This window comes from Notamacropus eugenii, chromosome 4, assembly GCF_028372415.1.
Source record: "Notamacropus eugenii isolate mMacEug1 chromosome 4, mMacEug1.pri_v2, whole genome shotgun sequence".
In the NCBI taxonomy this organism is placed as follows: Eukaryota; Metazoa; Chordata; class Mammalia; order Diprotodontia; family Macropodidae; genus Notamacropus; species Notamacropus eugenii.
In genome coordinates, this window is record NC_092875.1 from 88,299,511 (window position 1) to 88,326,909 (window position 27,399).

The window sequence follows — 27,399 nt, forward strand, 5'->3', positions numbered from 1 at the left end:
TAAATTCAATAAACTTCATGGAGGTATCCCCACAGCAAATACAGGCACTTAGTAGTCTATTCCATTGTAAGAATAAGAGACAGACAGGATGTGAGAGTGATGAAGTCAATGTGTGGCACAGAGTGCTGAACCAATCAAAGACTTATCTTCTCCAAACTAAACATTCACATGCAACAAAAGCAGTGCCCCAAAACAAGAAAACTACCAGACGACTTAATGTCAACACATTAGCATGCTTCTCCAAGCAGGAAAAATTTGTTGCTAATTTGGAGGAAAAGCTGAACCAACACACAGTTGGCAACAGTGGAGCAGAAAAGGAGTGGGCAGTTTCCAGAGATTTGGTTTAAATCCAATATACATGTGAGTCAAAAGACATCACCCATATCATTTTACCATTTTTACTCATCTGGACCAGAACACTCACAAACACCAAGACTGGTTTGATGAAAATGATGGGGAAATTCAGAAGCTGCTAAATGAGAATTCCACAAGATTTACCAATATGATTTAACCAACAGCATTTAATTCCATCAAAAGTGAAGTACAAGTGAAGCTTAGAGAGATGCAGCATTCTTGGCTCTGTAAAAAGGCAGATAAAATTCAGTTTTACACTGATAGAAACAACCTGAAGCATTTTTATGATATTCTGAAGGCTATTTATGGGCCAAAGACCTATGGTGCATCTCAACTACTCAGTGCTGATGGAGTCACATTGATCAGTGATAAGGATATGATCCTGGAAAGATAGGCTGAACACTTCCATAGTGCTCTCAACAGACCATTAACTGTATACCTTAGGTTAAAGTTAATCCCTCTCTAGCCAAATTTCCAACTGAAGAAGAGGTTTTGAATGCCATTCATCTCCTCTCATGTGCAAAGCACCTGGTCCTGATTCTATTCCAGTTGAGATTTACAAGGCAGGGGATTCACTGCTCATACAAAAGCCAAATGAAATCTTCTGGGTTATATGGCAAGGTGGAATTATCTCCCAGGAGTAAAGGATGCCTTCATTGTCCATCTCTATAAAGGAAAAGGAAATAGGTTATCCTGTGGCAATCCCCATGAGGCCAGGGAGTGAGGGAAGAAGGGGAGATGGAGGTGGGGTCTCTCTCTAAGTCATTGTTGGTGAAGGTCTTGCCAGAGTCCTCTTTAATAGGCTGGTCATTCACCTGGCAGACAGTCATCTCCCTGAGAGCCAGTGTAGCTTCAGAAAGGGCAGAGCAAAGGTCAATATGACCTACCTGACAACTCCAGGAGAAATGCCAGGAGCAGAACACATCTGTATGCAATGTCTGTTGATCTGACCAAGGCCTTTGATATTGTCAGTCCTTGAGGGCTTATGAAAGATCATGGCAAAATGTGGTTGCCCAGAGAAGTTTATCAGTATTGTATGTCAATTTCATGATGACATGCTTGCACAGGTTCTGGATAATGGACAATGCTCTAGAGCTTTCCCAGTCACCAACAGAGTGAAGCAAGGTTGTATGCTCGCTCCCATGCTTTTTAGCATGATGTTTTATGCAATGTAGTCAGATGCCTTTAGAAAGACTGAAAATGGCATCAAGGTCAGCTTTAACACTGATGATAAATTATTTAATGTGAAAAGACTACAAGCCAAGACTAAAGTGGAGAGAGAGTTGGTACTGGACTTTTTGGACAAACAGATTGTGCACTCAATGCAGCCTCTGAGGCTGAGATGCAATAAAGTACGATCAGTTCTCTGCCACTTATGCTAATTTTGGCTCGACAATTAACAGCAAGAAAACAGACATTCTCCATCAGTCAGAACCTCACCATCCATACATGGAACCATTGGTTATAATAAGTGGAAAATTTTGAGTGTTGTGGATGAGTTCACTTACCTTGTCAGTTTACTTTCCAGGGATGGACAGTTAGATGATGAGGTTGATGCACACATTGCCAGAGCTAGCTCAGCATTTGGAAGGTTCCAAAGGAGAACATGAGAAGGAAGAGGTATTAGACTGACTACCTGACTGAAAGTCTACAAAGCTCTTGTGCTGACCTCATTGTTGTATGCCTGTGAAATCTGGATGGTATATAGCTTGTCAAGACAGGAAAAGGAATCTGTTCCATTTGAAATGCCTTAGGCAGATTCTGAAGATCACCTGACAAGATAAGATACCAGACACTGAGGTCCTTTCTGGAGCTGAACTGCCAAACATTCCAGTTCTACTGCAGAGAGTCCAACTCAGATGGGCTGACCATGTTGTCCCAATGCCAAAAGCATGTTTCCCTAAAAGACTCTTATACAGAGAACCAAGGCAAATGCAGGCCAGAAGAAGAGACAGAAGGACACTCTCAAGGTCTATCTGAAGAACTTTGGAATTGATTGTGAGATATGGAAGACACTAGCACCGGACTGCCCAGCACCACATGCTCACATCAAAGAAAGTGTGGTCTGTGAGCAAAACAGAATTACAGTAGCTCAAAGGAACCCTGAGATACACAAATTTAGAAACATCTCTACTCCAAATGGTAATATGCACTATTCGTGTCTGACCGGTGGTAGAGCCCTCCAAGCTCAGATCGGTCTGATCCATCATAGCTGCACACACTGGACCTTGACCCCGACGTAGTGATGTCATTTTGGTCTTCAAGAATGAAGAATAACCAACTTCAGGAGAAAGTTCCTTAGGGGTGAGAGGAAGAGAGCAAGGAACCAGGCGACACGACACTTGAGAAGGGGTGAGGGACAGGGGGTCAGACCAGGAATTGCTTTCCCCAGGGCGGCTGGGGTTTGAATTTGCTTGCACTTGGACCAGCAAGACGGACACTCCTTCCGGCTGCCTAGAGAGGAGGAGGAGGGAGGGCTCCAGGGCTGCTCCTCCTGCCACAACCCACTTCCGGTCCCAGGCAGGGTCGTCCCAACCCCTCCCTCCCAGGCCTTGGGGTCTATTTAATCCGCCTTGAACTGAGACGCTGGGGAAGGCGTAGGTGAGGAGAGGCAGCAATTTAAAAGCGCTTGGCTGTGGGTGGGGGCCGGGCTGGAAAGGCAGACGTTCTGGGGCGGAATCTGGGGGGAGGGCGCACATGGAGAGAAGGTGGGTGTCTCGGGATGCGGGGAGGTGGGCAGGGAAGGGGCGAGCACGTAGATTAGATGGCGCTGGAGAACTTGGCAGAGATGGAGTCTCTGAGTGGGAAGGGGAAAAGCTGGAAGAGATGGAGACTCTGGCCGGGGGGGAAAAAGGGGGAATTTGTAAGAGATGCCAGTCTCTGAGGGGGGAAGAGGGAAACTTGAAAGAGATGGGGTTCTCTGAGGAAGAGGAGGAAGAGATAGGAGGGAAAGGGGGAACTTGGAAGACATGGGGTCTCTGGGGGTGGCCGAGATGCTAACAGGAATAAAACCTGGTCCTCATCCTCAGGAGTTTACAGTCTAGGAGGGGGGATTTGACACATATACCTTAATGTAAGATAGTAACACTGTTATATACACTGTTATACACAGTTTATAACTGACAGTAATTAATATTAATAATAAGTGCATGAGAGGTATGGACAGAGTACTATGAGAGGATGGGACGGAGAAAGAACTAACTGGAGAGATGAGAAACATTTCATGAAAAGATTACATTTGACCTGGGCCTTGAAAAATGGTAAAAAATGGTACAGATGCAGCTGTTATGGGAAAGAAAATGAGAAGGAATGGTATGAGAAATGTAGGAAAGCAGCCTAGGATGGCACTAACCTTTTTAACAACCATGTTACGCTATTTAATCATGTTAATCTTACATCTGATTCATATCCAGTGAGTCATAAAGCTCTATTGATGATGTGATATTTCTTCCATATCTTCTTCTTGCCTACGTTTCTGTGAACTGAGCCTAGTCCCCTATTACTTCAAACTAAGCCTTTTGGCTAACTGGAGCAGATCAGATGGTGTTTGTTCGATAGTAATGGAAAACAAGATAGGGTGGGATGTATTATTTGCGTCTGCATCAGTGGAGGACATCAGGTCCAAACTGATACTACCACAGACCCCTTTGAGTATTCAAAGGATACAGGGTAGGATCAGATATACATGGTCTTAGAAGCCAGGTAGGGGAATTTGGACTGCATGACATAAGTGCTGGGGAGATTTTCTAGGTTTATGAATGGGGAAAGTGATGCCGGGGAAATAGTGTAATGTTAAAAACAGCCTGAGAATCAGGAGGCTATGTAATCTTGGACAGGCCTCAACTTCCCCAGACTTCAGTTTGTTCTTCTATAAAATGAGGGCTCAACCAGATCATTTCCAAGACCTCTTCTAGTTTAGAAACCTATAATCTTCTGAAAATGTAGGACGTGACAAGGAACGCTTGCCATCCTGGTTAGCTAGATTACTGAGTGAAGGAAAGTAGCATGACATAAGGCTAGAACCCAACCATGGAGGGATTTGAATACCACGCTTTGGAATCTAGAGTTTATCCTGTAGTCACTGGGGAGCAGCCCAGGTTTTTGCACGAGTTAGTGATGTGGTCAGATCTATGTATTAGGAGGATTGATCTATCAGTCAGCATGTGAAGACTGAGTTAGACATGGGTAGGCCAATTGAATTCAGAAGTTGACGTTTTTGCCTAGAATTCTCAACCATACTTTGGAACATATCAGAAGCAGCATGTTGGAAAGAGTACCATGTTAGAGGTTAAGTAGCCTGGTTCTAGTCCCAGCTCTGTCCTAACTAGCTATATGACCTTGGATACTTAACCTTCTCTTGGTATTCATTCTCTTTCTTTGTAAAATAAAGCTGTTAGGTAAGATAATCTTTTAAGATTTCTTATAAGCCTAACAATAACCATTCCTGTATTCACTTTTATTGACATCTTTTGTTTTTATATTACAATAATTTCCCAATATATTCCTCTCCCTCCCCTACCTAGAAAGTCATGACTTGTAACATAAAATAAATAAAAAGTGGTGGGCAGGAGTGGGGGAGAGGAACAATTCAACAAAATGGGCAACACTGTCTTCATTTTCACACCCATAGCCTCCTACCTTTGAAAAGAAGGAAGCTCCATTTTCCCTTTTCTTCTTTAGAGCCAAGCCTGACCACGATGCTTCCATAATATTCACTTCTGCTTTTTTATTCTTTCCACTTACTTTATTGTCATGATGTATATTGTTTTTCTAATTATGCTTACTTTACTCAGCATCAATTCATATAAAAGCTAATTCTGATATTCACGATTTCATACAGTGCAATCATATTTCATTGTATTCACATACCACAATTTCTTTATCTGTTCCTCAATCAATGGGCATACATTTTGTTTCCAGTTCTTTGCAACCAGAAAAAGTGAATAGTTGGCATTTCTGTAATGCTTTCTAGTTACAAAATATTTGTATTCTTGTCATAGTTTATATTTAAAGCCCTATGAGGTAAGTAATACAAGTAGTATTCTCACTTTATAGAAAAGGAACTGAGGCTTAAGGAGAGTAAGTGATTCACCCAAGATTACACACAGGTATGAAGAGCAGAACCAAAATTTGAACGGGGTCCTCAAGGAGGAGCTGAAAGATAACAAAGCTGATTGGCTTCCGCCTTCCCCACTGCTATGGAAGATATCACCATCCTCCCAGTCCCTCAGGCTCACAACCCAGGAGTCATCCTGCATTCCTCCCTATCTCCATGTTCCCCATATCCAAGCTGTTGCCAAGGCCTGTCGATTTCACCTTTGCAACATCTCCAGAGCAGGCCTCCTTCTGTCCTCCAGCACAGCCCCTTTTCACCTCACACCTGATTTATGGCAATACCATGCTGGTGGATCTGCCACTTCAAGTATCTCTCCACTCAACCACTAAACTCCAACTTATGATTTCTCCGGCTTCCTCCAGCTCCCAACTAAAAGCCTGCCATCTATAGGAAGCTTTCCCCAACTACTCTTATTTCTAGTGCCTTCTCTTTATTAATTATTTCCTATTTTTCCTGCATATAGCTTGTTTTCTGGATATTGTGTGTTGTCTCCCCCATTAGATTGTGAACTCCTTGAGGCCAGGGACTGTCTTTTGCCTCTTTTGTATCCCCAGAGCTTGGCAGATAGTAGGTGCTTAATTAATCTTTGTTGGCTAACTAACAGGAATGTATAGAGTGATAAAAGGGAAAAGTCCACAGAGCACGAAAACAAGGTTTTCAAGGAGTGTCCTTTGGGGAATATCAGGCAAGGTATGTGTATGTATATATAGGCTGTGCATGTATAGATGGGGTGTGTGTATGTGTGTGTGATTATTAGTGTTTCTGCCTGCCTTACTCTCCCAGGAATCTGAGCTTTTTTAGTATTTGACTCCTCCTGACATGATCGCCTGTGAAGTCTGAGACAGCGCCTCATCCTCCTTAGGATCCCAGAAAATGGTGGTTAATAGAGAATTAGTAGCTGTTAGGGTCTAAGAAAGGAAGAGCTATACCTTGATTCTCCTCAGTTCCTAAAAGAAAGGAAGTCCTGGGGGAACATGTGAGCTGATCTCACTTGTGGCTCTTTTGTCTTCCTTTAGGTCTACTCACACCCTAAGTGTTGGTTTGAGGGAGACCAGGTGATGACGACTGTGCTTCAGATTATAACCAGGTCCCAGGTGAGCTGTTCTTTCTAAGGTCTCCTCTCTGCTGCCCAAATGGGACTTTGTTTCCTCCCTCAGCTTGGAGCTTCTCCAAGCAACAAAGCCCATTTTGTTCCCAGATCATCCACAGGATGAAAAAGTGCACAGTATTTGTCACAGTGGGGCAGACCCTTGGTCAGCCTCAATGATGTACAGTCAACATTGACCCCAATGTTGATGACAGAGCTTAAGTGTTCTCCCCCAGCCTGAAGAATTAGGTCACTAATTTTGTCTGGCCTCCTAGCTTTTGCATGAGCAAGAGACTCCCTCTCTTGCCTCAGGGTATTTTCTTAGCTTTCCCTTATGACTGGAATGCTTTCTCTTCTCAGTTATATCATAACACCTAGCTTCTTCCTGCTGCTTCAAAACCATCCCCTCCTCCCCCTTTTTTGGCCAAGACACTTTAGTAAAACATGCCACAAAGCTCTGGAAATTTCTCTGTATTTATTTTGTCATGTTGACTGAGAATGTTTTAAGTTTTGAACACCATTCAATTTAGTGTACCCTATCTACCTGATTTTGGGGACAGTTTAGGAATGGGAAATCACCCTACTATCCCTTTTGCCATTCAGTCATCAAAAGATCCCTCTGATTCTCTAGCTTGCTTCCTCTGTTAGCCTTTGTAGTCTGGGGTCACTGTAAGTGAGCATTTTTTTACCACAAGTCCTCTACACAAAGACTCTTCCCTACTGCCAAGTGTACTCTTTCACCTGGTCTATCATGGCAGTTTCTAGAATTAGTATAGACTGTTACCGTATGTTTCCATTTTCTGGCTTGGCCGTATGGATTTGATATCCAGTTTGATGGAACAACCTGTCTGATCGTTTCTGTTTAGCTTAAGTGGGCTTTCTTGTAGATTTTTCTAGTAGAACTTCATCAAAGATGAACATGAGCCTCTCATGTTCAGCACTAAACAATAGGCTCATTGCCCATTGTTTATTAACCTCCACACTTATTTAATATTTGGTGCAAGAAAGTAGGCTGGTAACTTCTTGGTTCAAGAGAAGCCCATATTTCCTGGATATGTTCTGTCTTCTCTGACTAAATGAAAACACTGCCTCCCTGGACCACTCTTTCATCTATGTAGTGAGACTGAATGTATATAATGTACTTCCTCACATTGAGAATCTTCACTAAGTGGAAAATTCCATTTTTCTTTGTCAGGTCTTGCTACTAACTTAACTGCTATTGGCTTTAAGTCAGTAACCATCCCTCGACCTTCATCTATAAAATGAGGGAATTGGATTAAGGACCTTCTAACTTTAAATGACCAGATTATTAGATTACAAAATCTAGAGATATAAGGGCTCCTTAATTCAACTCTTTCACTTTACAAATGAGAAGGCCTAGAACAGTGAAATGACTCACCTAAGGTCATGCCTGGTAGTCAGGAGCTAGGTGAGTTTTGAACCCAGGCTCTCTGTTTCCAAATCCAACAATCCAATCCATTAAGTATTTAAGTAACTATTGTGTACAAGATACCTTGCCAAGTGCGATAGGAAGACGAAAGAAAATTCATGCCTGCAAGGAGCTTTTTTCCAAAGCACCATTCAGACTTCATGCTAGACCACACTTCCTGTGATTCTGTATTTCTCATATGTTTTCGTTGTACTTGCCTATAAAGTCCCTAGATACTTCTCAACCTCTCCCTAACCCCCTATGCAATCACTTCCCTTTATCTACCTCCTCCTTACCTCCTCTCCCCAGTAACATATGCACAGATAGAATTTATTTATACAGGGCAGAATTGTGGACTTGTCTCTTGGGCAGCAAGTATATGTTATTTCAGGAGTTGATGACCTTTGAAGATGTCGCTGTGTATTTTACAAAGAAGGAATGGAAGCAGCTGACCCCTGATCAAAGGCACCTCTACAGAGATGTGATGCTGGAGAATTATGGGAATATGGCCTCTCTGGGTAAGACTTGTTGCCTCCACCATGATAAATAATAATCCTCTAGAGCAAGAACTTTTAACTTGAGATTTGTGAACTTTTTAAAAAATATTCTGATAACTATTAAATATAATTAGTTACATTTGCAAGCATTTTCTGCTTTTAAAAACATTCTGAGAAGGGGTTCCTAGGCTCCACTGGAATGCCAAAGGGGTTCATGACACAAAAGCAGTTAAGAGCACATGCCCAAAAGTGTCTTGACTTATGTGACCTCTGAAAAGCTTGGCTTTGTCGTAACTTGAGAGATGGACCTTCCTCATCCATTTTGGGCCCAGAGATAGCCTATTTTTATTTTCTGTCTTTAAAAGACAGGGGTGTTCTCTACAAAGGAAGAAATAGATAGCTTTCTTGGGCTTTCCCAGAGACAACCACTTTTCCCATTGTTAAACTCCTTGTTAGACACATTCCGTGTTAATCCTTCCAGATTCTCCCTGTATTTATATAACTGTGGCCCTTCTTTGACTGATAGCTTTCCAACCTCAAGCAGGAGGAAAACAGATGATCCTACTGTTCTTCTGTGCCTCGATGGCTCCTTTCCTAATAGTATATTCTTACCCCAATCTCTGAGAACACATTTACTTAAGAGAGTCCTCCAACCTTCCCCCTTATTTCCCATAAATCAAGAGGCTGGAGACAATGCTCCCTCTAAGCCAGAGCCTGAAACTCACCACTTTGTTCTGTAAAACTCCAGAGTATGACTCAACCAAATTCCAATAATTGGGAAATGGTTAACAGAATGAATAAAAATACAATATAACATAGATTATGTGAATTTGTGGTTTTTTAAGTCAGTTATTTGGCCAAGGGATCTGGCTGTATTTGAGTCTGACACCACTAGCACATCCCATGCAGTCTCTGAGCATATCTTCTTTTTGTCCTCGGTGAATTATAATAACAATAGCAGATGTTTACAAGTAATGTGCTTTGGTTTACAAACTGAATTACCTTATTTAATCCTTCTAGCAACCTAGTGAGGTACAGATGTTTCAGGTGTTATTTTGCCCATTTTATAGAGGTTAAGTGGTTTGTCCAAAATCACACAGCTAATAATAGCAGAGCCAAGAGTCAGCTCCTAAATCCTGAACTCTTACCACTCTACCATACTGCCAGTTATTGACAATACAGTAGGAATGTGTTGGGTTGGCTCTCTTAAACATACTTGAATATACTTAAACCCTTTTCATTATTATGAAAGGCTCTGTCTCCTGAAATAGGAATTTCAGACTTAAGAGTTAGATAGGGGGAAGTTTCTAAATCTCTATACCGCTGAAGCATCATTGCTTCAGTTCTTTGGCAGCTTTGAGTTGGGGGAATCAGGGGAGAGTTGGAGTGTTTTTGGCAGGGGATAGTAATACATCAGATCCCAGTCCACTGTAATGTATCTGTGAGCATATATGAAGAATAACTGTTAGTTCCTTAGCAAGAGTTTGGCTCACATAGCTGCCGGGAGCCTGGCTCAGCTTCCTTTCTCAGCTCCCAAGATGCTACAACCTAGATAGGGCCCTTGAGGATTTTTGGCCAGATAAGGCTTTGCTAGAATTGGATCCTCAGCTCAGACCCTAACCCTTAATGCACTCTTGGGCAAAAAGAGATCTAGTACTACAAGCCCTAGATGAGTCAGAGTTCTATCCTGAGAAAACAAAGAAACAGGATGAGATCTAGACGTTGGGAGAAATGAGAGGTTTCAGATAATTATCCTTCATCTTCTTGTGTCCATGTCCCATTTTTCCAATTAGGCTATAATTTTCTTGAGGGCAAGGACCATGCCTTTCATATATTTTCACTAATTTATCACAATTTCTAAAAGTTGGAAGGAACCTCAGATTGTCTAATCCAGCCAGCCCTGAACAAGAGAGGGAAAATCTGGACCTGTGATTTCATTGGTATGAGGAACTCCAAGGTGAGGAAACTCCTTTTAACAGAGCAAGTCCACACCTTTCCAAACAAGAATTTCTTCTCAAACATTCTTTATAAATGGTCATCCAGCCTCTGCTTAAAGACCTTAAAGACCATCTAACTCCTAAGAGAGCTCCCATTCATTGTCATTTGAGTTTGACGATTACCAATGGTTTTTGCCTCTTCAAAATCTTGGCAAGAAACTGGTTAATCTGAGCCCTGGGACTGCTTTGAATTGTTTAGTACAAAGCGACACATTCTACTTCCTTTCCAACAAATAGGAGTTCCAATCTACAAACCTGATGTGATCTCTCAGTTGGAACATGGAGAAGAACCATGGATCCAGAATCTCCAGGAAGCCAGTAAAAGAGAGGAGACCCTGAGATATCTCAGCATAGGTGAGGGAAGACAGCGCTAATCAGTGGGAGTTGTCATTGCTTTTAAATATAAACTTTCTTCTGCATAGGATACACTGTCTGAAGAAGGTTCTATAATGAGAAGTTATTCTGTGGGAAGGAACAGTTGAAAAGATCCAGAATATCTGGGGGGAAGAATTTTTACCACATGATGAGTTATAGAAACATAGAATCTTATATTTGGAAGGGACCTTAAAGGTCATCTCATAAACCTTGACCTTCTCTAGTTCAGCTAGATGACTAGGTCATGAAGTCCTGTACCTGTCATGAATCCTCTCTCTGACATGCCCAGATGATTTTAGCCTCTACTTGAACATCTCCAGCAATGGTGAGCTCACTATCTATCTTCATGAAAAGAAGAACCAGCTTCAAGTATTTAAATGGTTGACATGTAGAAAAGAGGTTCGTTTGTTAGCTTAGTCCCAGAAGGCAGAAAAAGGGGGAAGTGGAAGACAGTGGGAGGTAGATCTAGTCTAAATGTAAGGACACAGTTATCTTAAACTGGAATAAACTAGCTATGGAGTTACCCTTCATTAGAGGTCTTCAAGTGAAGTCTAGATGATTTTTTCGGGAATGTTGTAAAAGGCTTTCCTGTTCAGGTAGGAAGGAAATAAACACTTATTAAGTACTTACTATTTACCAGTCACTGTGAATACAAATAAAAGCAAACAAAAAAACCAATCCCTGTCCTCCTGAAGCTTACCTTCTAGTGGGAGAAGACCACACATCAAAGGGGACTAAAAAAAAAGATGAGGATGGGAGGTACCCATGGAGGGATGATTTTGAAATCCAGAGGAAATGAAGAACAGGGAAAGGAGGGGAATGAAGGCTCAATGGCCACAGTCCTTCAACAAAATGGAGGTTCTGGGAGGAGCTCACCAATAAAAGAATGGGGATGGGCCTCATAGAGGGATCTAGCAGATTGAGTAGGCCACAGGAGTGGTAGGCTATTATTGGGTGACAAGACCTCAAACACTGGAGGGAAATTCCTGGATGTGCCACCAGTAGAGGGAACATGGTGTTGAAATAAAGAGGAAGAAAGTCAGAAACATGGCTGGTAAGGGAATGGTCTCTGCAATTCCTTCTATTTCTCCCATTGGTTCATTCTGTAATTTTGCAAGGCAAAATTACACTTTTGGACTACTGACACTTTTTGGTCTACTTTAATTGTTAGGAAGTTCTTACTATATTAAGAGAATATCTGCATCTAAGACTTGATCCTCTAGGGCTTTCAAGATAGGCAGGGGAAGAGGAAGAAAGAGCATATTGGCAGTGGTTGAACAGATTGATAGAAACAGGATGCAAGTGTAAGACTTGCGTTGATCCATAGCTGAGTAAACTGGGGCAGAGGTTAAATTACTTTCTTCAAGTCACACAACTAGTAAGTCCCCTAGGCAGGATCTGAACCCCAGTCTTCTAACTCTTAGTCCAGTGTTCATTCTACTTCACCATTACATCTTTTAGGTGATGAGTGCCACAGAGCCAAGCGGAGGAAGCTTTTCTTTTTCTCATCTCTTTACGTTCATTTTCCTGTTTACCACACAGCCTGCCTCACCTGTCATCTTCTCAGCCCCTCTCTTTATCACGCCTCTGACCCCACTTCTCACATTTCATACCAGCTCATCTCTTTTTAACTCAGTTTGGTCTTCCATTACTGATAGCTCATTCTCTCAGCTCCTGGTTTATTTCCATCTCCTCTGATCAGCCTGTTCCCCTGGTCAAACCACCCCCACTGTAGTTGGCTGCTGAGAAGTTTAGTGTAACAACACTGTTCTTGACAGATGGAATCACTGGCTGGTGCATGAGCTCTACTTTCTAGAAAGTTAGAAAACTAGTAGGGTTTTCTACCTTTTTCTACCTTTCTTGTGAGTAAGTGAATTCATCTCCTTTCCAATGCCAAACATCTTGACAGGCCTTTTTCTTTGAGACCACATTTTAAATAAATCTCTCCACTGTTAGCTTTCTTTCAGGAAGAGAAAAGAAACTTAGCTTTCCTGTAGCTAGAGAATAGCTAATTACAAAGTAGAACATAAACTAGCTTTCCTAGCTTATGCTCACATGCTCTGGGTGGAGTGCTTCATACTATCTATTTTCCTCTCTCCTTATCTGACCTCTAGTCCTTCTGCCATTCATCTGTTCTCTCAAAATTTAAAGCCAGTTTGGAGAATGATCCAAACTATGTATTTCAATTAAATTACTATGGGGTGGGAAGGGTCATCACTAAAATTATTTTCCTTTTTCCTCAGCTTATAGAACAAGTGATCTTTGAATTTGCCTTCTGTTTTTTCAGATTGTGAGAGCCAGAGTGAGAACAAGCGGTCATATGAAAAAGGCATTTCAAAGGAAATAAAATTAAATGGAGCAGCACTGACAATACCCTTAGATAATGTAATTCAAGAATCTAGTTTTGGAGAAGCTTGTGGATCTCAGGGAGTTTTAAAGAGAAATCAAGGAAACTCCACACTCATGATTTTGCCGAAGTACTGTTACCAAGAGAGAGGTTTCAGTAAATTGACCGTGACCTCAAAGAAAAGTGCAATAGGAGAGAATGCCCAAGAGCCGAATAAACATAGGAGAAATTTAAGTTTGAATTCAAACTCTGTTTCTCACCCAAGACATACTGTAAGAGAGAGGACCCATAAATGTGACACATGTGGCAAAAGTTTCCAATATAATTCAGATCTTAATTTACATCAGAGAATTCATACTGGAGAAAAACCCCACAGATGTTGTGAATGTGGAAAAAATTTTAGTAGGAGCTCACACCTTAGGGAACATCAAAGAATTCATACAGGAGAGAAACCCTATAAGTGTAACAAGTGTTTGAAAGCTTTTAGTTGTAGCTCCCACCTTATTCGACATCAGTTAATTCACAATAGAGAAAAACCCTATAAGTGTGATGAATGTGGTAAAGCCTTTAGTTTGAATTCCCGACTGAATCTACATCAGAGAACTCACACTGGAGAGAAGCCATTTAAATGTAATGAATGTGGGAAAGGCTTCATTCAGAGCTCACAGCTTATTCAACATCAAAGAATTCATACTGGAGAGAAACCCTATGGATGTGATGAATGTGGAAGAGCTTTTAGTCAAAGCTCACACCTTATTCAGCATCAGAGAATTCATACAGGAGAGAAACCTTATGCATGTGAAGAATGTGGGAAGATGTTTAGTCAGAGCTCACAACTTAAACTGCATCAGAGAATTCATACTGGAGAGAAACCTCACAAATGTAATGAGTGTGGGAAATCTTTTAGTCAGACTTCATTACTTATTCGACATCACAGAATTCACACTGGAGAAAAACCTTATGAATGCCATGAATGTGGGAAAACCTTTCGCCAGAGTTCAACCCTTGTTCAGCATCAAGTAATTCATACTGGAATAAAACCCTATAAATGTAATACATGTGGCAAAGCTTTTGGTCGAAGTGCATACCTTATTGAACATCAAAAAACTCATCCTAGAGAAAAATCTCATCAAAATGATAACTATAAGGATAGTTTAAATAGTTCAAACCTTATTCATCAGAGAATTCAAACTAAAAAGTCCCCCAAAATTAATGAATGTGGGAAAGTCCATAGCGAGAGCTCGTTACCTATTCAACACCAGAGAGTTCATAATGGAGAGAAACCTTTTAAATGTAATGAATGTGGAAAAACCTTCAGTTGGTATACATATTTTATAAAACACCAAAGAAGTCATATGGGGGGAAAATCTCAATATAACAAGCATGAGAATGCTTCAAATATTCCAAACCTGACTGAACACCAAATAATGAATGCCATAGATAAACCCCATAGATGTAATGAATGTGGGAAAAGCTTTGGTCAAAGCTCATTACTTATTCGGCACCAGAGAATTCACACTGGGGAAAAGCCCTATGAATGTCATGAATGTGGGAAAGCCTTCAGTCAGAGATCAACTCTTGTGCAGCATCAGATTATTCATACTGGAATAAAACCCTACAAGTGTCTTGAGTGTGAGAAAGCTTTCAGTAGGAAGGCATATCTTATTGAACATCAAAAATCTCATACTGAGGGGAATTCACATCAATATACTGATTATATGAATACCTTAAGTAGTTCAAATCATAGTGAAGATCAAATAATTCATCCTGAAGGGAAACATAAATGCAATGAACGTGGTAAAGGTTTCAGTGAGAATTCATTACTTAATCAGCATCAAAGTGTTCGTAATGGTGTGAAACCCTACAAATGTGATGAATGTGGAAAAGTTTTTACTTGGAGTTCACATCTTATTTTACACCAGAGAATTCATACCGGAGAGAAGCCCTATGAATGTCATGAATGTGGAAAAGCCTTCAGTCAGAGCTCTTTTCTTATTAGACACCAAAGAATTCACACTGGAGTGAGACCATATAAATGTAATGAATGTGGCAAAGCTTTCAGTCAGAGTTCAACGCTTTTTCAACATCAGATTATTCATACTGGAGTGAAACCGTACAAATGTAATGAATGTGGCAAAGCTTTCAGTAGAAGTGCATACCTTATTGAACATCAAAGATCTCATATTGAGGAGAAATTCCAACAGTATAATAGTGGGAATGCCTTAGATAATTCAAAGTTTGCTGAAAATCATAAAATTCATACTGGAGAGAAATCTCATGAATGTCATGAATGTGGAAAAGCCTTTACTCACAGCTCAAGCCTTATTCAACATCAGAGAGTTCATAGTGGACAGAGACCATATGAATGTAGTGAATGTGGGAAAGCCTTCAGTCGGAGTTCAACCCTCATTCACCATCAGATAACTCATACTGGGGAGAAATTCTATGAATGTAATGAGTGTGGTAAAGGTTTCAGTAATCGTTCAAATCTGAGAAGACATCAGAGAATTCACTCTAGGATAGGAAAAACACTTCAGCACTTTACAGCCAAATAGCATCTCAGGGCAGTGGGGTAGTGACCAGTTTGAAGTATACAGAACCAAGTATTTGTGGCAGTCTACATATTTTTTAAAATAAATATGCTGAGATAACTGCAAACATTTTCCATTTAACCAAGGTTCTAAAGTTTTGATTTCCCATCATCCTGTCTCCATTCTAATCAAACTAATCCTGTTTCCTCTGGACAAGCAGGATTTACTTATTTGTACATTCCAACCTTTTTTTATCTCTCTCTTGGAATATCAGTTTCCATGCATCACCTTCAAAATATGAGCTCTTTCAGAAAGCTGCCTTGTATTAAATTCAGGTTGCATTTTTTATACCGTACTATGTCTCCTCAACGTGTTTTCAAATTATAGCTCTTCTTTATTTATATTGCTTTTTAATTTTTTCAAGGCATTTAATGATCTGTTTTGTCTTCTCCAAATGAACTTTCAGCTACTTAAATATAAGGACTGTGTTTTCCAATTCTTTGATATGCAACCAAAGTTAGGATTTTGCTCTGCATATAGTAGGAAGGATTATACAATTTTAGTGCCAGAAGGGATCTTAGAGATTTAGTCAAAACTTCAAATTACACACAAGGAAACAAGCCCAGAGAGGTTAAGTGATTTGCCCAAGGTCCCACAGCTAGCAAGTGACAAAGCAGGGTCTCAGACCCAGGTTTTTTGACTCCCAATCAATAGAACCATAGACTCAGCAGGAAGAAACATTAGAGATGACTTAATTCAATTTGCCAATTTTACAGATAAGGAAATTGAAGTTAAAAAAGTTTAAAGAACTGTGTCTGGTTGGTTATACAGCGAGAACATGGTAGAGCTGAAATCAGAGATCGTACGTCTTAAAACACTAGTTCAGTGCTATGGAGACAGAGAAAGGAAAGAGAACACATTTGGGCAATTTATTTATCAAATATGTTTGTAGGATGGTTGCTCAATAAAAACATATCTCTATTTGCCAAGTGTTCTAGTTTTGACACAAGAAATCTGGGACTTATATAATTTTGTGGCTACTTCCATAAAGTTATTGAAGTTACCTTATACCACAAGATTGGCATTAAAGTTACAAATAAGCAGAATCAAATGAAATCAAAATGAAAAAAACAAAGGCATATTTGTGATGTTAATTCACAACAACATACAATATTGAGGACTTGCAGGAGGAAAAATTATAAAAATGCAAACAGTAGTAAAATTATGCAAACAAACCCAGTTGCATCTGAACAAAAGCAAAAATTGTTAGTATCTGGACATTAAAATAGGTGCTAACATTTGCACAAAGGGTTTTCCTATCTTGGTCAATTAGTGGAGGGTGCCTGTTATATTTATAATATATAGTGTGTGTATATATATATATGCATATATGTATAAAACAATAATATAATCTATAAAACTAAATAGGAGGGTGCCTATTAAATTTGGCTAAGCATTATGCATTGCACAGTTATTTATAAGGTTTGAGACTCCAGTGTTTTACTTGCATATGTTTCAAGCCCAGAGCTTAAGTTGTCCACATTCAAATGGTTATTCCTTCTTTGTAGATACAGATCCAGCCTCAGAAATCTCATCCACAATCCCACTTGCTTTTGGTCATTGAAGTAAACTGAGATTTGGACATAATGAAGGGAGACCACTAATGCATCCATTCTACTTAGAGGTGACAATGATTGATGCTGAGCAAAAAGCCTGATTTTTCCACTCTCCCTCAGGCATGAGCTCATGTGAATGACCTATATACTTCATCAGCTGCAATTTAGAAAGGTAGCACAACACCCACGTTGGCATAATGTATTTGAACCAACCAAAATTACTCATTGACTACAAATGTTGTGCAAAGATGAATAAAATGCCATCCCTGTCCTCAAGAAATCCAGTCTAGAAAGGAGATTCAAGATGATAATTAAACTGAAATATAAATGCATAAATAAGGTGAGAGATCTTTACTTCTCTGTTCTTGGACTTCCACACATCCCCATATATATCAGTTATAGGGCACTTTATTCACAGCCTCCTGACTTCTAATTATTTGAACTAAAATACTGTAAATCTCATAATTCTGTTTCCTTTTTACATCAACTTTAAGCAACTTCAACAAATGTCCTAGGACCTAGAACATATGTGCAGAGTACTTGTAGGAGGAACGTAAAATATCATCCTTTCCATCACTGAATTCAACACTAAGTGCCTACTACTATGTGCAAAGAGCTCTGTTCCTGGGGACATAAAATGTTTATAAAAGACAAGCTCTTTTTTCATGAAGATCTTGGTCTGGTAGAAGGATGACAAAGATAAGGAAAAGATTATTGTAGGGGTTCAAAGTACTATGTGCGATGAGAGAAAGGTTTCTTGGATGAGTAGCCATTCGAATTTAGCAAAGGATCGGTAGGAATCAGAAGGTGACTATAGTGAGATTAGTTTTTTTCTCCCCTCCCCCACAAGTGGGGAGGTGAGGTAGAGAAAAATGACAATTGAAAAAAAGTAAAATAAAAATTACATTTTTTAAAATGATGAAGGATATTATAGGCATAGGAAAAAAATGGAGAACAGGAACCAAAGATGAATTTGGATGTAGAGAGTAGTTCAAGCTGGATAAAGCACAAAGTACAGAAAGGGGTTTTAATAAGAGTGAAGGTTGAAAGGTATGGCCCAAGATTATGGAGGTCCTTGAATGCCTAGAAAAGGAGGTTAAACTTAATAGGTCACTAAAGATTTTTAAGAATGGATATTCATGCATAAAGATTATTTTCAGTTGGTTGGTTGGTTGTTGTCCTTTGTTCTTGAAGAAGACCAAAATGACATCATTATGTTGGGGTCAACGTATAGTGTAGCCAACTGTGGCTGATCAGACCAATATGAGCTAGAAAGACTCTACCACAGGTCAGGCACAAATAGTCCATATGAACATTTGGAATGGAGATATCTCTAAATTTACACATCTCACAGTTCTTTTGAAATACTGCAAATCCCTTTTGTTCAAAGAGCACTGTTTTCTTTGAGGCAGGCACACCATGCTGGGTGACCCTGTGCCAGTATCTGTCATGTCTCACAATCAGTTCCAAAGTTCTTCAGAGACACCTTAAGAGTGTCTTTATATCTCTTCTTCTGACCCCCATGTAAGCACTTGCCTTGTGTGAGTTCTCTGTAAAAGGCAAACACACATTTGGCATTCTAACAACATGGAGTTGCACTCTGTGCAGTAGAATTGGAATACTTGGCAGGTCACTTCCACAAAGGACCTCAGTGTCTGGTACCTTATCCTGCCACCAGGTGATCTTCAGAGTCTTCCTAAGACAATTCAAATGGAAGCAATTCAATTTCCTGGCATGGCATGGGTTTACTATCCAGGTTTTACAAACCTGCAACAATGAGGTCAGCACAAAATCTTTATAGACCTTCAATTTGGTAGGCAGCCTAATACCTATTCTCTCCCACACTATCCTTCAGAGCCTCCCAAACACTGGTCTGGTTCTGGCAATTTGTATATCAATTCACCATTGATGTGGATATCCTTGGAAAGTATATTGCCAAGAGAAGTGAACTTGTTTGTAGAATTCAAAATTTCTCCATTTGTTGTAACCAATGGTTCCACATAAGGATGGTGTGGTACTGGTCAGTGAATAACCTGTGTTTTCTTGGTGTTAATTTTTGGACCAAAATTAGCTCAAGCCACAGAGGACTGATCCATATTCTGTTGCATCTTAGCCTGAGAGGCTAAATTGAGTGTATAATCATCTGGGCACACAAAACCACACATGCAAAAATTATTCTAGCAGCACTAAGAATGATTAATTGGAAGAATGAGAGAGAAACCTATTTGTTGAAGGAGACCTCAGAGGTCATCTAGTCCACTAGGACTTCTAACTTCACAGACAGTGTTCTTTCCACTTTACCATAAGGCTGTTAAAATAGTCCAGGTGGGTGTTAATGAGTAGCTGCACTAAGGTGTTACTGGGGATAGAAGCAGTATTAAGTAACTAAAATCAGGGAGTAGGCAGGTACAACACATATACAAATATTTGAGGAAGAAGAGTTCACTTTCAGCTGGCAGAATAAAGGAAGTCAATGAAGAAAATACGGCATTTGAGCAGGGTCTTGAAAGAAGAGAATTTCAAAAGGCAGAGATGAGAGAAAAAGAATATCTTGGGTAGTACATAAAAAAAGGTAGAAGAGTACAAGATGAGATCAGGGAACAAACATCTAGTCATTCAGTTTTGCTAGAAAATAGAGCTGTGATAGACAATTCTCTACTCTTTGTTCAGCACAAGTCTGTCAGAAACAATTTGATTAAACTAATTTTAATCTAAGTATTTTCTGATTAGAGATTCTAAAACTGACAGTTTTTTCATGTCATCAAAAAATCTAACATAAGCCATTATGGAATGTGCTAAGGATATAACAGGGGTTTCAACACTTGGACAGCAAGGACTGAGGTCACTCTGTGAATATCCCATAGAGTTCGTAGCATGGCAAGATTAAGTCCATTAGATACAGTCACTGAACAAATTTCTGATTTCTGTTTCTATTACGTGCTCCATTTGAGGAGAAGAGAGAGTATTGGGGAAGAAGGAATAGGGAATTAAAAAAGAGAGTGAATTACAGGGTGGAGAGGGAGAAAAAAATTAAAATTCAAAGAACAAAAGAAAACTTAGAAGGAAATGATGAGAATCAGGTTATGTGGTGGTGGTGTCATCTTGAGAGAAGTCACAGACTCAGACTGTCTCCAAGCCAAGCAAAGGCATGTATTGTGACTTTAAGGTTTCGTGCTCAGGTAAGCAGGCTAAGTTCCTTAGAGGAGCTAGCAATTTCAGGAAGTTAAGATGGCAGTTTTACAGAGCATATGATGCTGATTACACAACAGAAAATATGAATAATATATGAATATTAAAAAGGCAGGAGCAGTTTGTCAAGGGATTAGGCAATAGGAGAGGGGTCCCAGCCTCAGTGGAACTGTACATTTGATTTCCAATAATGCATACAGAAAAACTCATTGGGGGGCATTTATGTATGATAATGATATTATAATAAGCTTCTGTACATCATAAGTTTACTTTAGGTCAGTTCTTTACTATTATTGTGCAAGTGCCATCTTAAGGAAAGCCCCTTCTGTGGTTTGGTGGTCAGACATCCTGGTCAACATCCTGGTGGTTTGGTTTTCTGATTGGCTGGCTATTGTGGTCCTGAGTGAGGTTAAATGGATGATGTGGTCAAGCAATGTCTGCTGCTCAGTGGGGCATGTGAGGGTCTGGAGGCAGTGGCTAACTAGGGGCAGCGGCTATACTGAACGTGAGGGCAGTGGCTGGAGCAGTGTCTAGCATTCCATCAGAAGCACAGAAAAACAGAGTAGTTTTGAAAATAATGTGCCTGATTTATTGTATAATTTTTCAAAGTAAAACTAAAAATAAATAGTGTGAAATGAAAATTCATGATTTTATATTGAATCCTCTTATGTTGTGCATGGAAATGTTCTCTCTTTTTTTGTCTTTTTATATTGAAATTTAAAATAAATTTTACAAATTTTAAATAATATGAAAAAAAAAGTGAATTGCAGAGAACAATAGGCAAACTCAGAAGCCCAAGGAATGATGTCTCTATCACTTAGCAGCTCTGTGATTTTGTTCAGATCACAGCTTCTCAGTTCAGATCACAAACTCCAGTTTGTTCAATGGGAACAATAATACCTGAGCTAGAGAATCAGATGAAATAGTGTATTAAAGCATTTGTAAACCATAAAGCACTGTATCAGTGTAGGGTACTGCCAAAAAAAATTATTTTCTCTGCCCCATTTCTACCATGGGAGGAGCAGCTAGGTGGTGTAGTCAGGATAGAGCCCTAGATCTAAAGACCTCAATTGACTTATTAGCTATCTGACCCTAAGCAACTCACTTAATATCTGTCAGGCTCAGTTTTCTCTTCTATAAAATGAATCCAATAGCACCTCCCTCATAATGAAGATCAAATCAGATTATATACATAAAGCAGTCTGCAAACTTTAAAACATCTTATTAGTTAATTTTATGAAGTGGCAGCCACATGGCATGATGGATATAGCACTGGGTCTAGAGTCAGGAAAACTGGAGTTTAAATCCTGCCTCAGACACTAACTCTGTGACCCTGGACAAGTCGCTTAACCCTGTTTGCCGCAGTTCTTCATCTGTAAAATGACCTGGAGAAGGAAATGGCAAATCACTCTAATATCTTTGCCAAGAAAACCCTAAATGCGGTCACAGAGAATCAGAAATGACCAAAATGACTAAACAACAAATTATTATAAACCAACGCTGTGAGGCAGGGACTACCTACAACTCTGATTTTACAAATTATAGAACTGTGGTTTAAAACAGTTCAATGACTTGTCCATTGTCATGACAAAGTACTAGAGGTGGGAGACTTCCTCATCACATGAGAAAACAGATGGACAAGCAGTCGTTTTCTCTGATGCCCATGACTTCTCAGACCTCTGCAAAACAGCAATTATGCACCAAAGAAAAAAGAACTTCAGCAGTCTCCATGACTTAGGACACTCAGGATCCCAAAGAAGGCAAAACAACAACAAACCCATGAAGTTTCTGATACACTGAGCTCACTTAGTACCCTTACCCCATATTCCCTGCTTACAGTCATTGGCCAACCCACATGCGATCACAACAAAACTACATCCCATATACTCCAATTTTGCCTCCTCTCTGGTGCCGTTGGTGATCTTGTCTCAGACTGAGGAAGTTTCCTTGTTCCAGGACATATAGCAAGCCTGCCTTCTCCAGACCACTGAAGCTCGCTGAGACCACACAACCAGCACTATAGCAGGTAGTAGTCTATGCTTCAGAAAGATCTCTGCAGGAGAGCCAGGAAGAGAGGAAATGAAACAAGAAACTTGTCTGGGCTGGAAATAGAGTTCAACACTACATGTCACCCTACCCCCTCCTCCCAGAACCTTGCAGACCTAAACTACAAAAACCAACTGATAGCACCAGCATGGAACCTCTCTGAATTGCCATATCAGAACAGAGAACTGAGGAACACAGTGACTGGGACAGAACAGTGACATAAGACATAGTGCATATGGGGAGGGCAGTGCCACACTCCACTAAACCTGAGAGAACATGTTCAGCACCCAGTTGGGGACAGCTCTATCCATCCAAAGTCACTTGAAGGCTTGATGTAATGTCAATTATCCAGCATGGAAGAAGACTGGGATGCTTTGAGATTCAGCCCCCAAGGAAACCACCATCAGAGAGGAGTCAAAGAGTCAGAAAGTGAACAGTGGGGGTGGGGGGAAAGGAGCATGAAATCACAGAGATCTCAGGAAGAAGAAATCTCTAAGACTTTGAACATAAGCAAATAAATCAAGAAAACATTAATAGCAGAAAGAAACATAATTTCCAGAGCTAGGAAACAAGTTCAAACATATATGAATAGATAGTCTGAAACAAAGGAAAATGATACAACACTTGATGAGACACAGGACCCTGTGGAATTTAAAGAGAACTTGGAACCACAGCACAGTTCCTGAGTGGTTCAAAAGAGAAATGAGAATTATTAGAGCAGAATTTATGGCCTGCACAACAAAAATAATGAGAATAGAAAAACTGGAATCTGCACTGGCCAGTCTCACCAAAGAAACAAAAGAAAGAAATAGCTTGGGAAGCAAATGCATAGAAGAGAAGGAAAATCTAGGAGAAGAGAAGCCCCCCAAAATATTCCAAATCATTACTGATTAGAGAAATGTAAATTAAAACAACTTTTGAGATATCATACACTTATTAAATTGGCCAAAATGATAGAAGAGGGGAACAACAAATGTTGGAGGGGATGTGGAAAAATCAGGATATTAATACACAGTTGGTAGAACTGTGAACTGATCCAACCACTTTGGAAAGTAATATAGAATTTTGCTCAAAGAGTTATAAAACTGTGCATACCCTTGGACACAGCAGTATAGCTATTAGGTATATTTCCAAAAGTGATCAGGGAAAAAGAAAAAGAACCTTTATGTTCTAAAATAAATTTATCTGCTCTCTTTGTGGCAGCAAAGAACTAGAAATTGAGGGATGCCAGTCAACTGGGGAATAGCTAAACAAGTTGTGATATATGATTGTGATGATACACTATTGTGCTGTAAGAAATGATGAGCTGGTTGATTTTAGGAAAACATGGAAACACTTGCATAAAGTGAAGTGGGCAGAACCAAGAGAACATTGTAACAGCAGTATTATTCAAAGAATAACTGTGAACAACCAAATTATTCTGAGTACTACAAATACTCAAATCAACTATAAAGGATCTATGAAGGTGCTATCTATTTCCATAGAAAGAATTGATAAATAAAAGTGGGCAAAGTATGGTTTTACATATATTTACAAATCTGTGTCAAATGATGACCTTCTCTAGTGTGAGGTAAAGAAGGAAGGGAGGAAGACAGTTCAAAACTTAAAATGTAACAAAAAATTAATTTAAAAAAAGAAAAAGAAGAGATTATGGTCAAGATTGGGGAATGTTTGATTTTCAGGCCAGTAAATCTGAGGATAATGAGGGTACAAAAGAGCATCACACAAGGTTGAGAAAAATCTAACCAGTGACCCGTCTGAGATAAGAAGCTTCAGGGGTAATGAGAAAGATTACATGTAAAGACAAAAGATGTACATTGATTAATTACATGTAAGGTGTACTTTGTATATAACCTTAACATTTGTTAAGTATTACATGTAACCTATGTATTTGGCCTAACATTTGTAACTTTGCTATGTATTCTGCTTCTGATTGTGATTTATGTGTCTGGTCTACCTCATGCTATTTTGATGTATATGCTATGTATCATATGTTTATGTATTTACTATATAATCTGGGATAACTACCTGTGACACTCAATATGCCAGTTAATTAATGCTTATGATATATACTTACAGAAGTATTATACATTTGGTGAGATTTCAGGAAGCATTTTTTTTAAAACTGGAAAATATAAGGGGAATATCTAAGGGCTTCACTTCCCCATAGTGCTTAGAGGCAAGAGGACTTGGTGTGATGTCACCAGAAGAGGACTATGATGAAGAGGCTCTATCAGGTGCAATATTTAAAAAGCAGTATTTCAAAAGCTTGAGGGAGTGGCAACATGCAGAGCTAAGATCAGGATAGAGTAATCATGTGGGGCAGCAAACATGGGATTCTGAACTTGGCATACGGTCCGGACCATGGTCATGACTACTGACTTGAGGCAAGAGAGTTCAAACATTCTTCATCCTACTGCAAGGGACTCTTGAGAAAGAATCCAGGAATCAGGGAATATCACATGCATTACGTGGCCAGTTCATTGCCAAGGGATGGTGTCATCCAACGAAGTTGGAAAATTAGAGGGATTAAAACAGAATTAGACTGTAATTTCCCTTTGTGAATGGGTATTTTTCCATTTTACACTCTTGTTATTTGTTGCTTTATGTTTTAATTAAATGTTTTGTTCTTGTACTTCTGTTTCTGGTACAACTAGCAAGAGTAACATACTAGATGTGGGCTTGGGCTGCAGAATTCAATACTTATCACCCCACTCCCCAAACCAGCCCCATCAAATTTAGAAGTAGTTAAGGGGAAAATTACATTTCTGGGAACGTACTTGGCATGTTTATGGATTAAAGTTGTTTTTAGAACTAGATCAAGCTATTACTACCTATTTTAGCATTAATTAAGAGCTATTGATTTTTTTGGTGGGGGATGTATAGGAATCAATGTTACAAAGTCTAAGTTGTATACACCAATAGTCTCATCCATAAGTCATTTATATTGGTATAATACATGCTGGTAGGCTTTACAGAAGATTTCTCCTTTTTAAAATCTAGGATATAATTTCACATCAAGTTTCTCACTATAAACTCCAGAAACATTGATTCAAATAAGCATAATAGATATCAAAGAACCATTACTTTTTTTTTTTAATTTGGGTTATTGCTGGAAGTATTTGAGGGAAGCAAAACATGACTTGGATGACTGTGAATCATCCATCTGAGTATGCTCAATAACTATTTATTGAAAAATTAGTGAATATTAGCAGGACTTGAAGCTCGAATACCACTGATCTTAGGGATTCTCTGTTGACTAGGATCATGATGGTACTGTAAGGACGCTGATTATATTGCAGACTTGTTTGAGGTAATGTAAGATACTATTATATAGGAAGAAAAACAGTGGTTTTCTATATGTACTATATGAACTATCTGAAACTGTAAGCAACTAAAATATTTCCCCCAAAAAGTACTATTTAAGGGGTCATTTGGAAAGTAGTTATAATAAACCCCCACCAGGAGGTCATGAACAAATATAAATCCTTTCTGGTGAGAAAAAATAAACTGAAAAATAACCTAGAAGGCTCACCAAAGAGGAAAACCCAACTTCAAAAGCCAGTGCCCCCAGACCCACACCTTCCTCAGCACCCAGTGACATTAGTAGTAGCCATCAATGACATGCCAACCTTCTTCAGAAGACAGTGACTCAGTAGCAATAAGATCTGTAGTCGTAAGGGGAAGATTATAAGCTTCAACTAGTATTACTAAAGTTCCATCTGAGAAAATACTAGCATTTTCAGGACATTTCTCCCTCCCCCTACCCCTTCACACACACACACACACACACACACACACACACACACACAAATTTCTGAGTTGTAGAAGGAACTTGACACAGAAATAATGCAATAATGTTTATAAGTGTAGGGGCTAGAGAAGGATCTGCTTTTGGCCTTACACACTTTCTAATGATTGTCCAGAGGTCACAGTGTTTGAACTTATGCCAAGTGATTCTTTGGGGCACTACCACTTTTCAATGACTCATGGAAAATGGTTGGTGATAGAAAGCACTTGGAGGTGTTGATGTGGCTGGATGATCTCATTGTAGTTGAAAAGACATTGAAAGAACAAAGATTACTAGTAACTTCTGGTCTGATGCTGTCATGTGACAATTGCCAGTTTGGCAGAGCAACTCATAAGTGTCTCAGCAGGATATAAGTACTGACCCTGAGAAGACAGAAATGCTGCTAGCCACATTTAAAGAATTTTCAAGCACTACTTACTGCTCTTCTAGGATTCAGTTACTACTATCAGGAGTTGGAACAGAATTTTGACTCTCAATAAGGTTACTTAATGGACATGTTTCAGAAGAACCAGAAATGTAAAAAACAGGTAATTGGCCTGAAACTTAAGCACCATTTAATGCTTATTGGGATAAGAAATGTGGGCAGGACTTGGTTAACCACACATATACTAGTGTGGATTTTTACAGATTCAACCCTTATCTCAAAAATAATCTCTGCCATCCCATGAAGTCTTCTTCTCTACCTTAACTGCAGCTCCACATACTCTTGCATTCATCTGCAGACTCTTACCAGTTCTCAAAGCATTGTTTTTAAGTACTTTTTTCCTCTGACTTGTGACCATGTATTCCTTCCATCACCTGCTATATCCACTTATCTTCAGTCTTAGGTTTGGAGAGGAACCACACGTTCTTCTAACCAAGACCACTGACTTTCCATCTCCTGCTGCCCATGTCCTGAGAAAAAGCGGCAAAGTGCCAAGGGGCTGGGCTGACTTCCATTTGCCCCAACTCAAAGTCCCCCAGCAGGCAAAACTGCTGAATTTACCTGATCTCAAGCTTCCAGT

The 27,399-nt window shown here is 39.6% G+C and overlaps 1 protein-coding gene and 1 long non-coding RNA gene across 3 annotated transcripts; one reads left to right on the forward strand and one right to left on the reverse strand.

Annotated features, from left to right (window-relative positions):
- Positions 1-503: 503 nt before the first annotated feature.
- LOC140500326 (uncharacterized) lies at positions 504-2,794 on the reverse strand. Its single transcript, XR_011965694.1, has 2 exons — positions 1,863-2,794; positions 504-1,020 (listed from the first exon to the last, which is right to left on the reverse strand). It is a non-coding gene; the product is annotated as an uncharacterized lncRNA (long non-coding RNA).
- Positions 2,795-2,861: 67 nt separating this feature from the next.
- LOC140500317 (uncharacterized) lies at positions 2,862-16,717 on the forward strand. Of its 2 annotated transcripts, XM_072602785.1 has the most exons (5): positions 2,863-2,955; positions 6,487-6,564; positions 8,378-8,504; positions 10,718-10,834; positions 13,143-16,717. In XM_072602785.1, exons 2-5 carry the CDS (start codon positions 6,529-6,531, stop codon positions 15,755-15,757), a joined length of 2,895 nt encoding a protein of 964 aa, XP_072458886.1. In that variant the 5' UTR covers positions 2,863-2,955; positions 6,487-6,528; the 3' UTR covers positions 15,758-16,717. The 2 variants fall into 2 exon arrangements, with proteins under 2 accessions (XP_072458887.1, XP_072458886.1); XM_072602786.1 differs by lacking the exon at positions 10,718-10,834 and having other exon boundaries at positions 2,862-2,955.
- The last annotated feature ends 10,682 nt before the right edge of the window (positions 16,718-27,399 follow it).

Bases quoted from the DNA above. Each gene is read 5' to 3' on its own strand.
- LOC140500317 (XM_072602785.1), top strand. From the start codon at position 6,529: ATGACGACTGTGCTTCAGATTATAACCAGGTCCCAG. The intron at 8,505-10,717 runs GTAAGACTTGTT...TCCAACAAATAG, and splicing joins TGGGAATATGGCCTCTCTGG to GAGTTCCAATCTACAAACCT. The intron at 10,835-13,142 runs GTGAGGGAAGAC...CTGTTTTTTCAG, and splicing joins CCTGAGATATCTCAGCATAG to ATTGTGAGAGCCAGAGTGAG.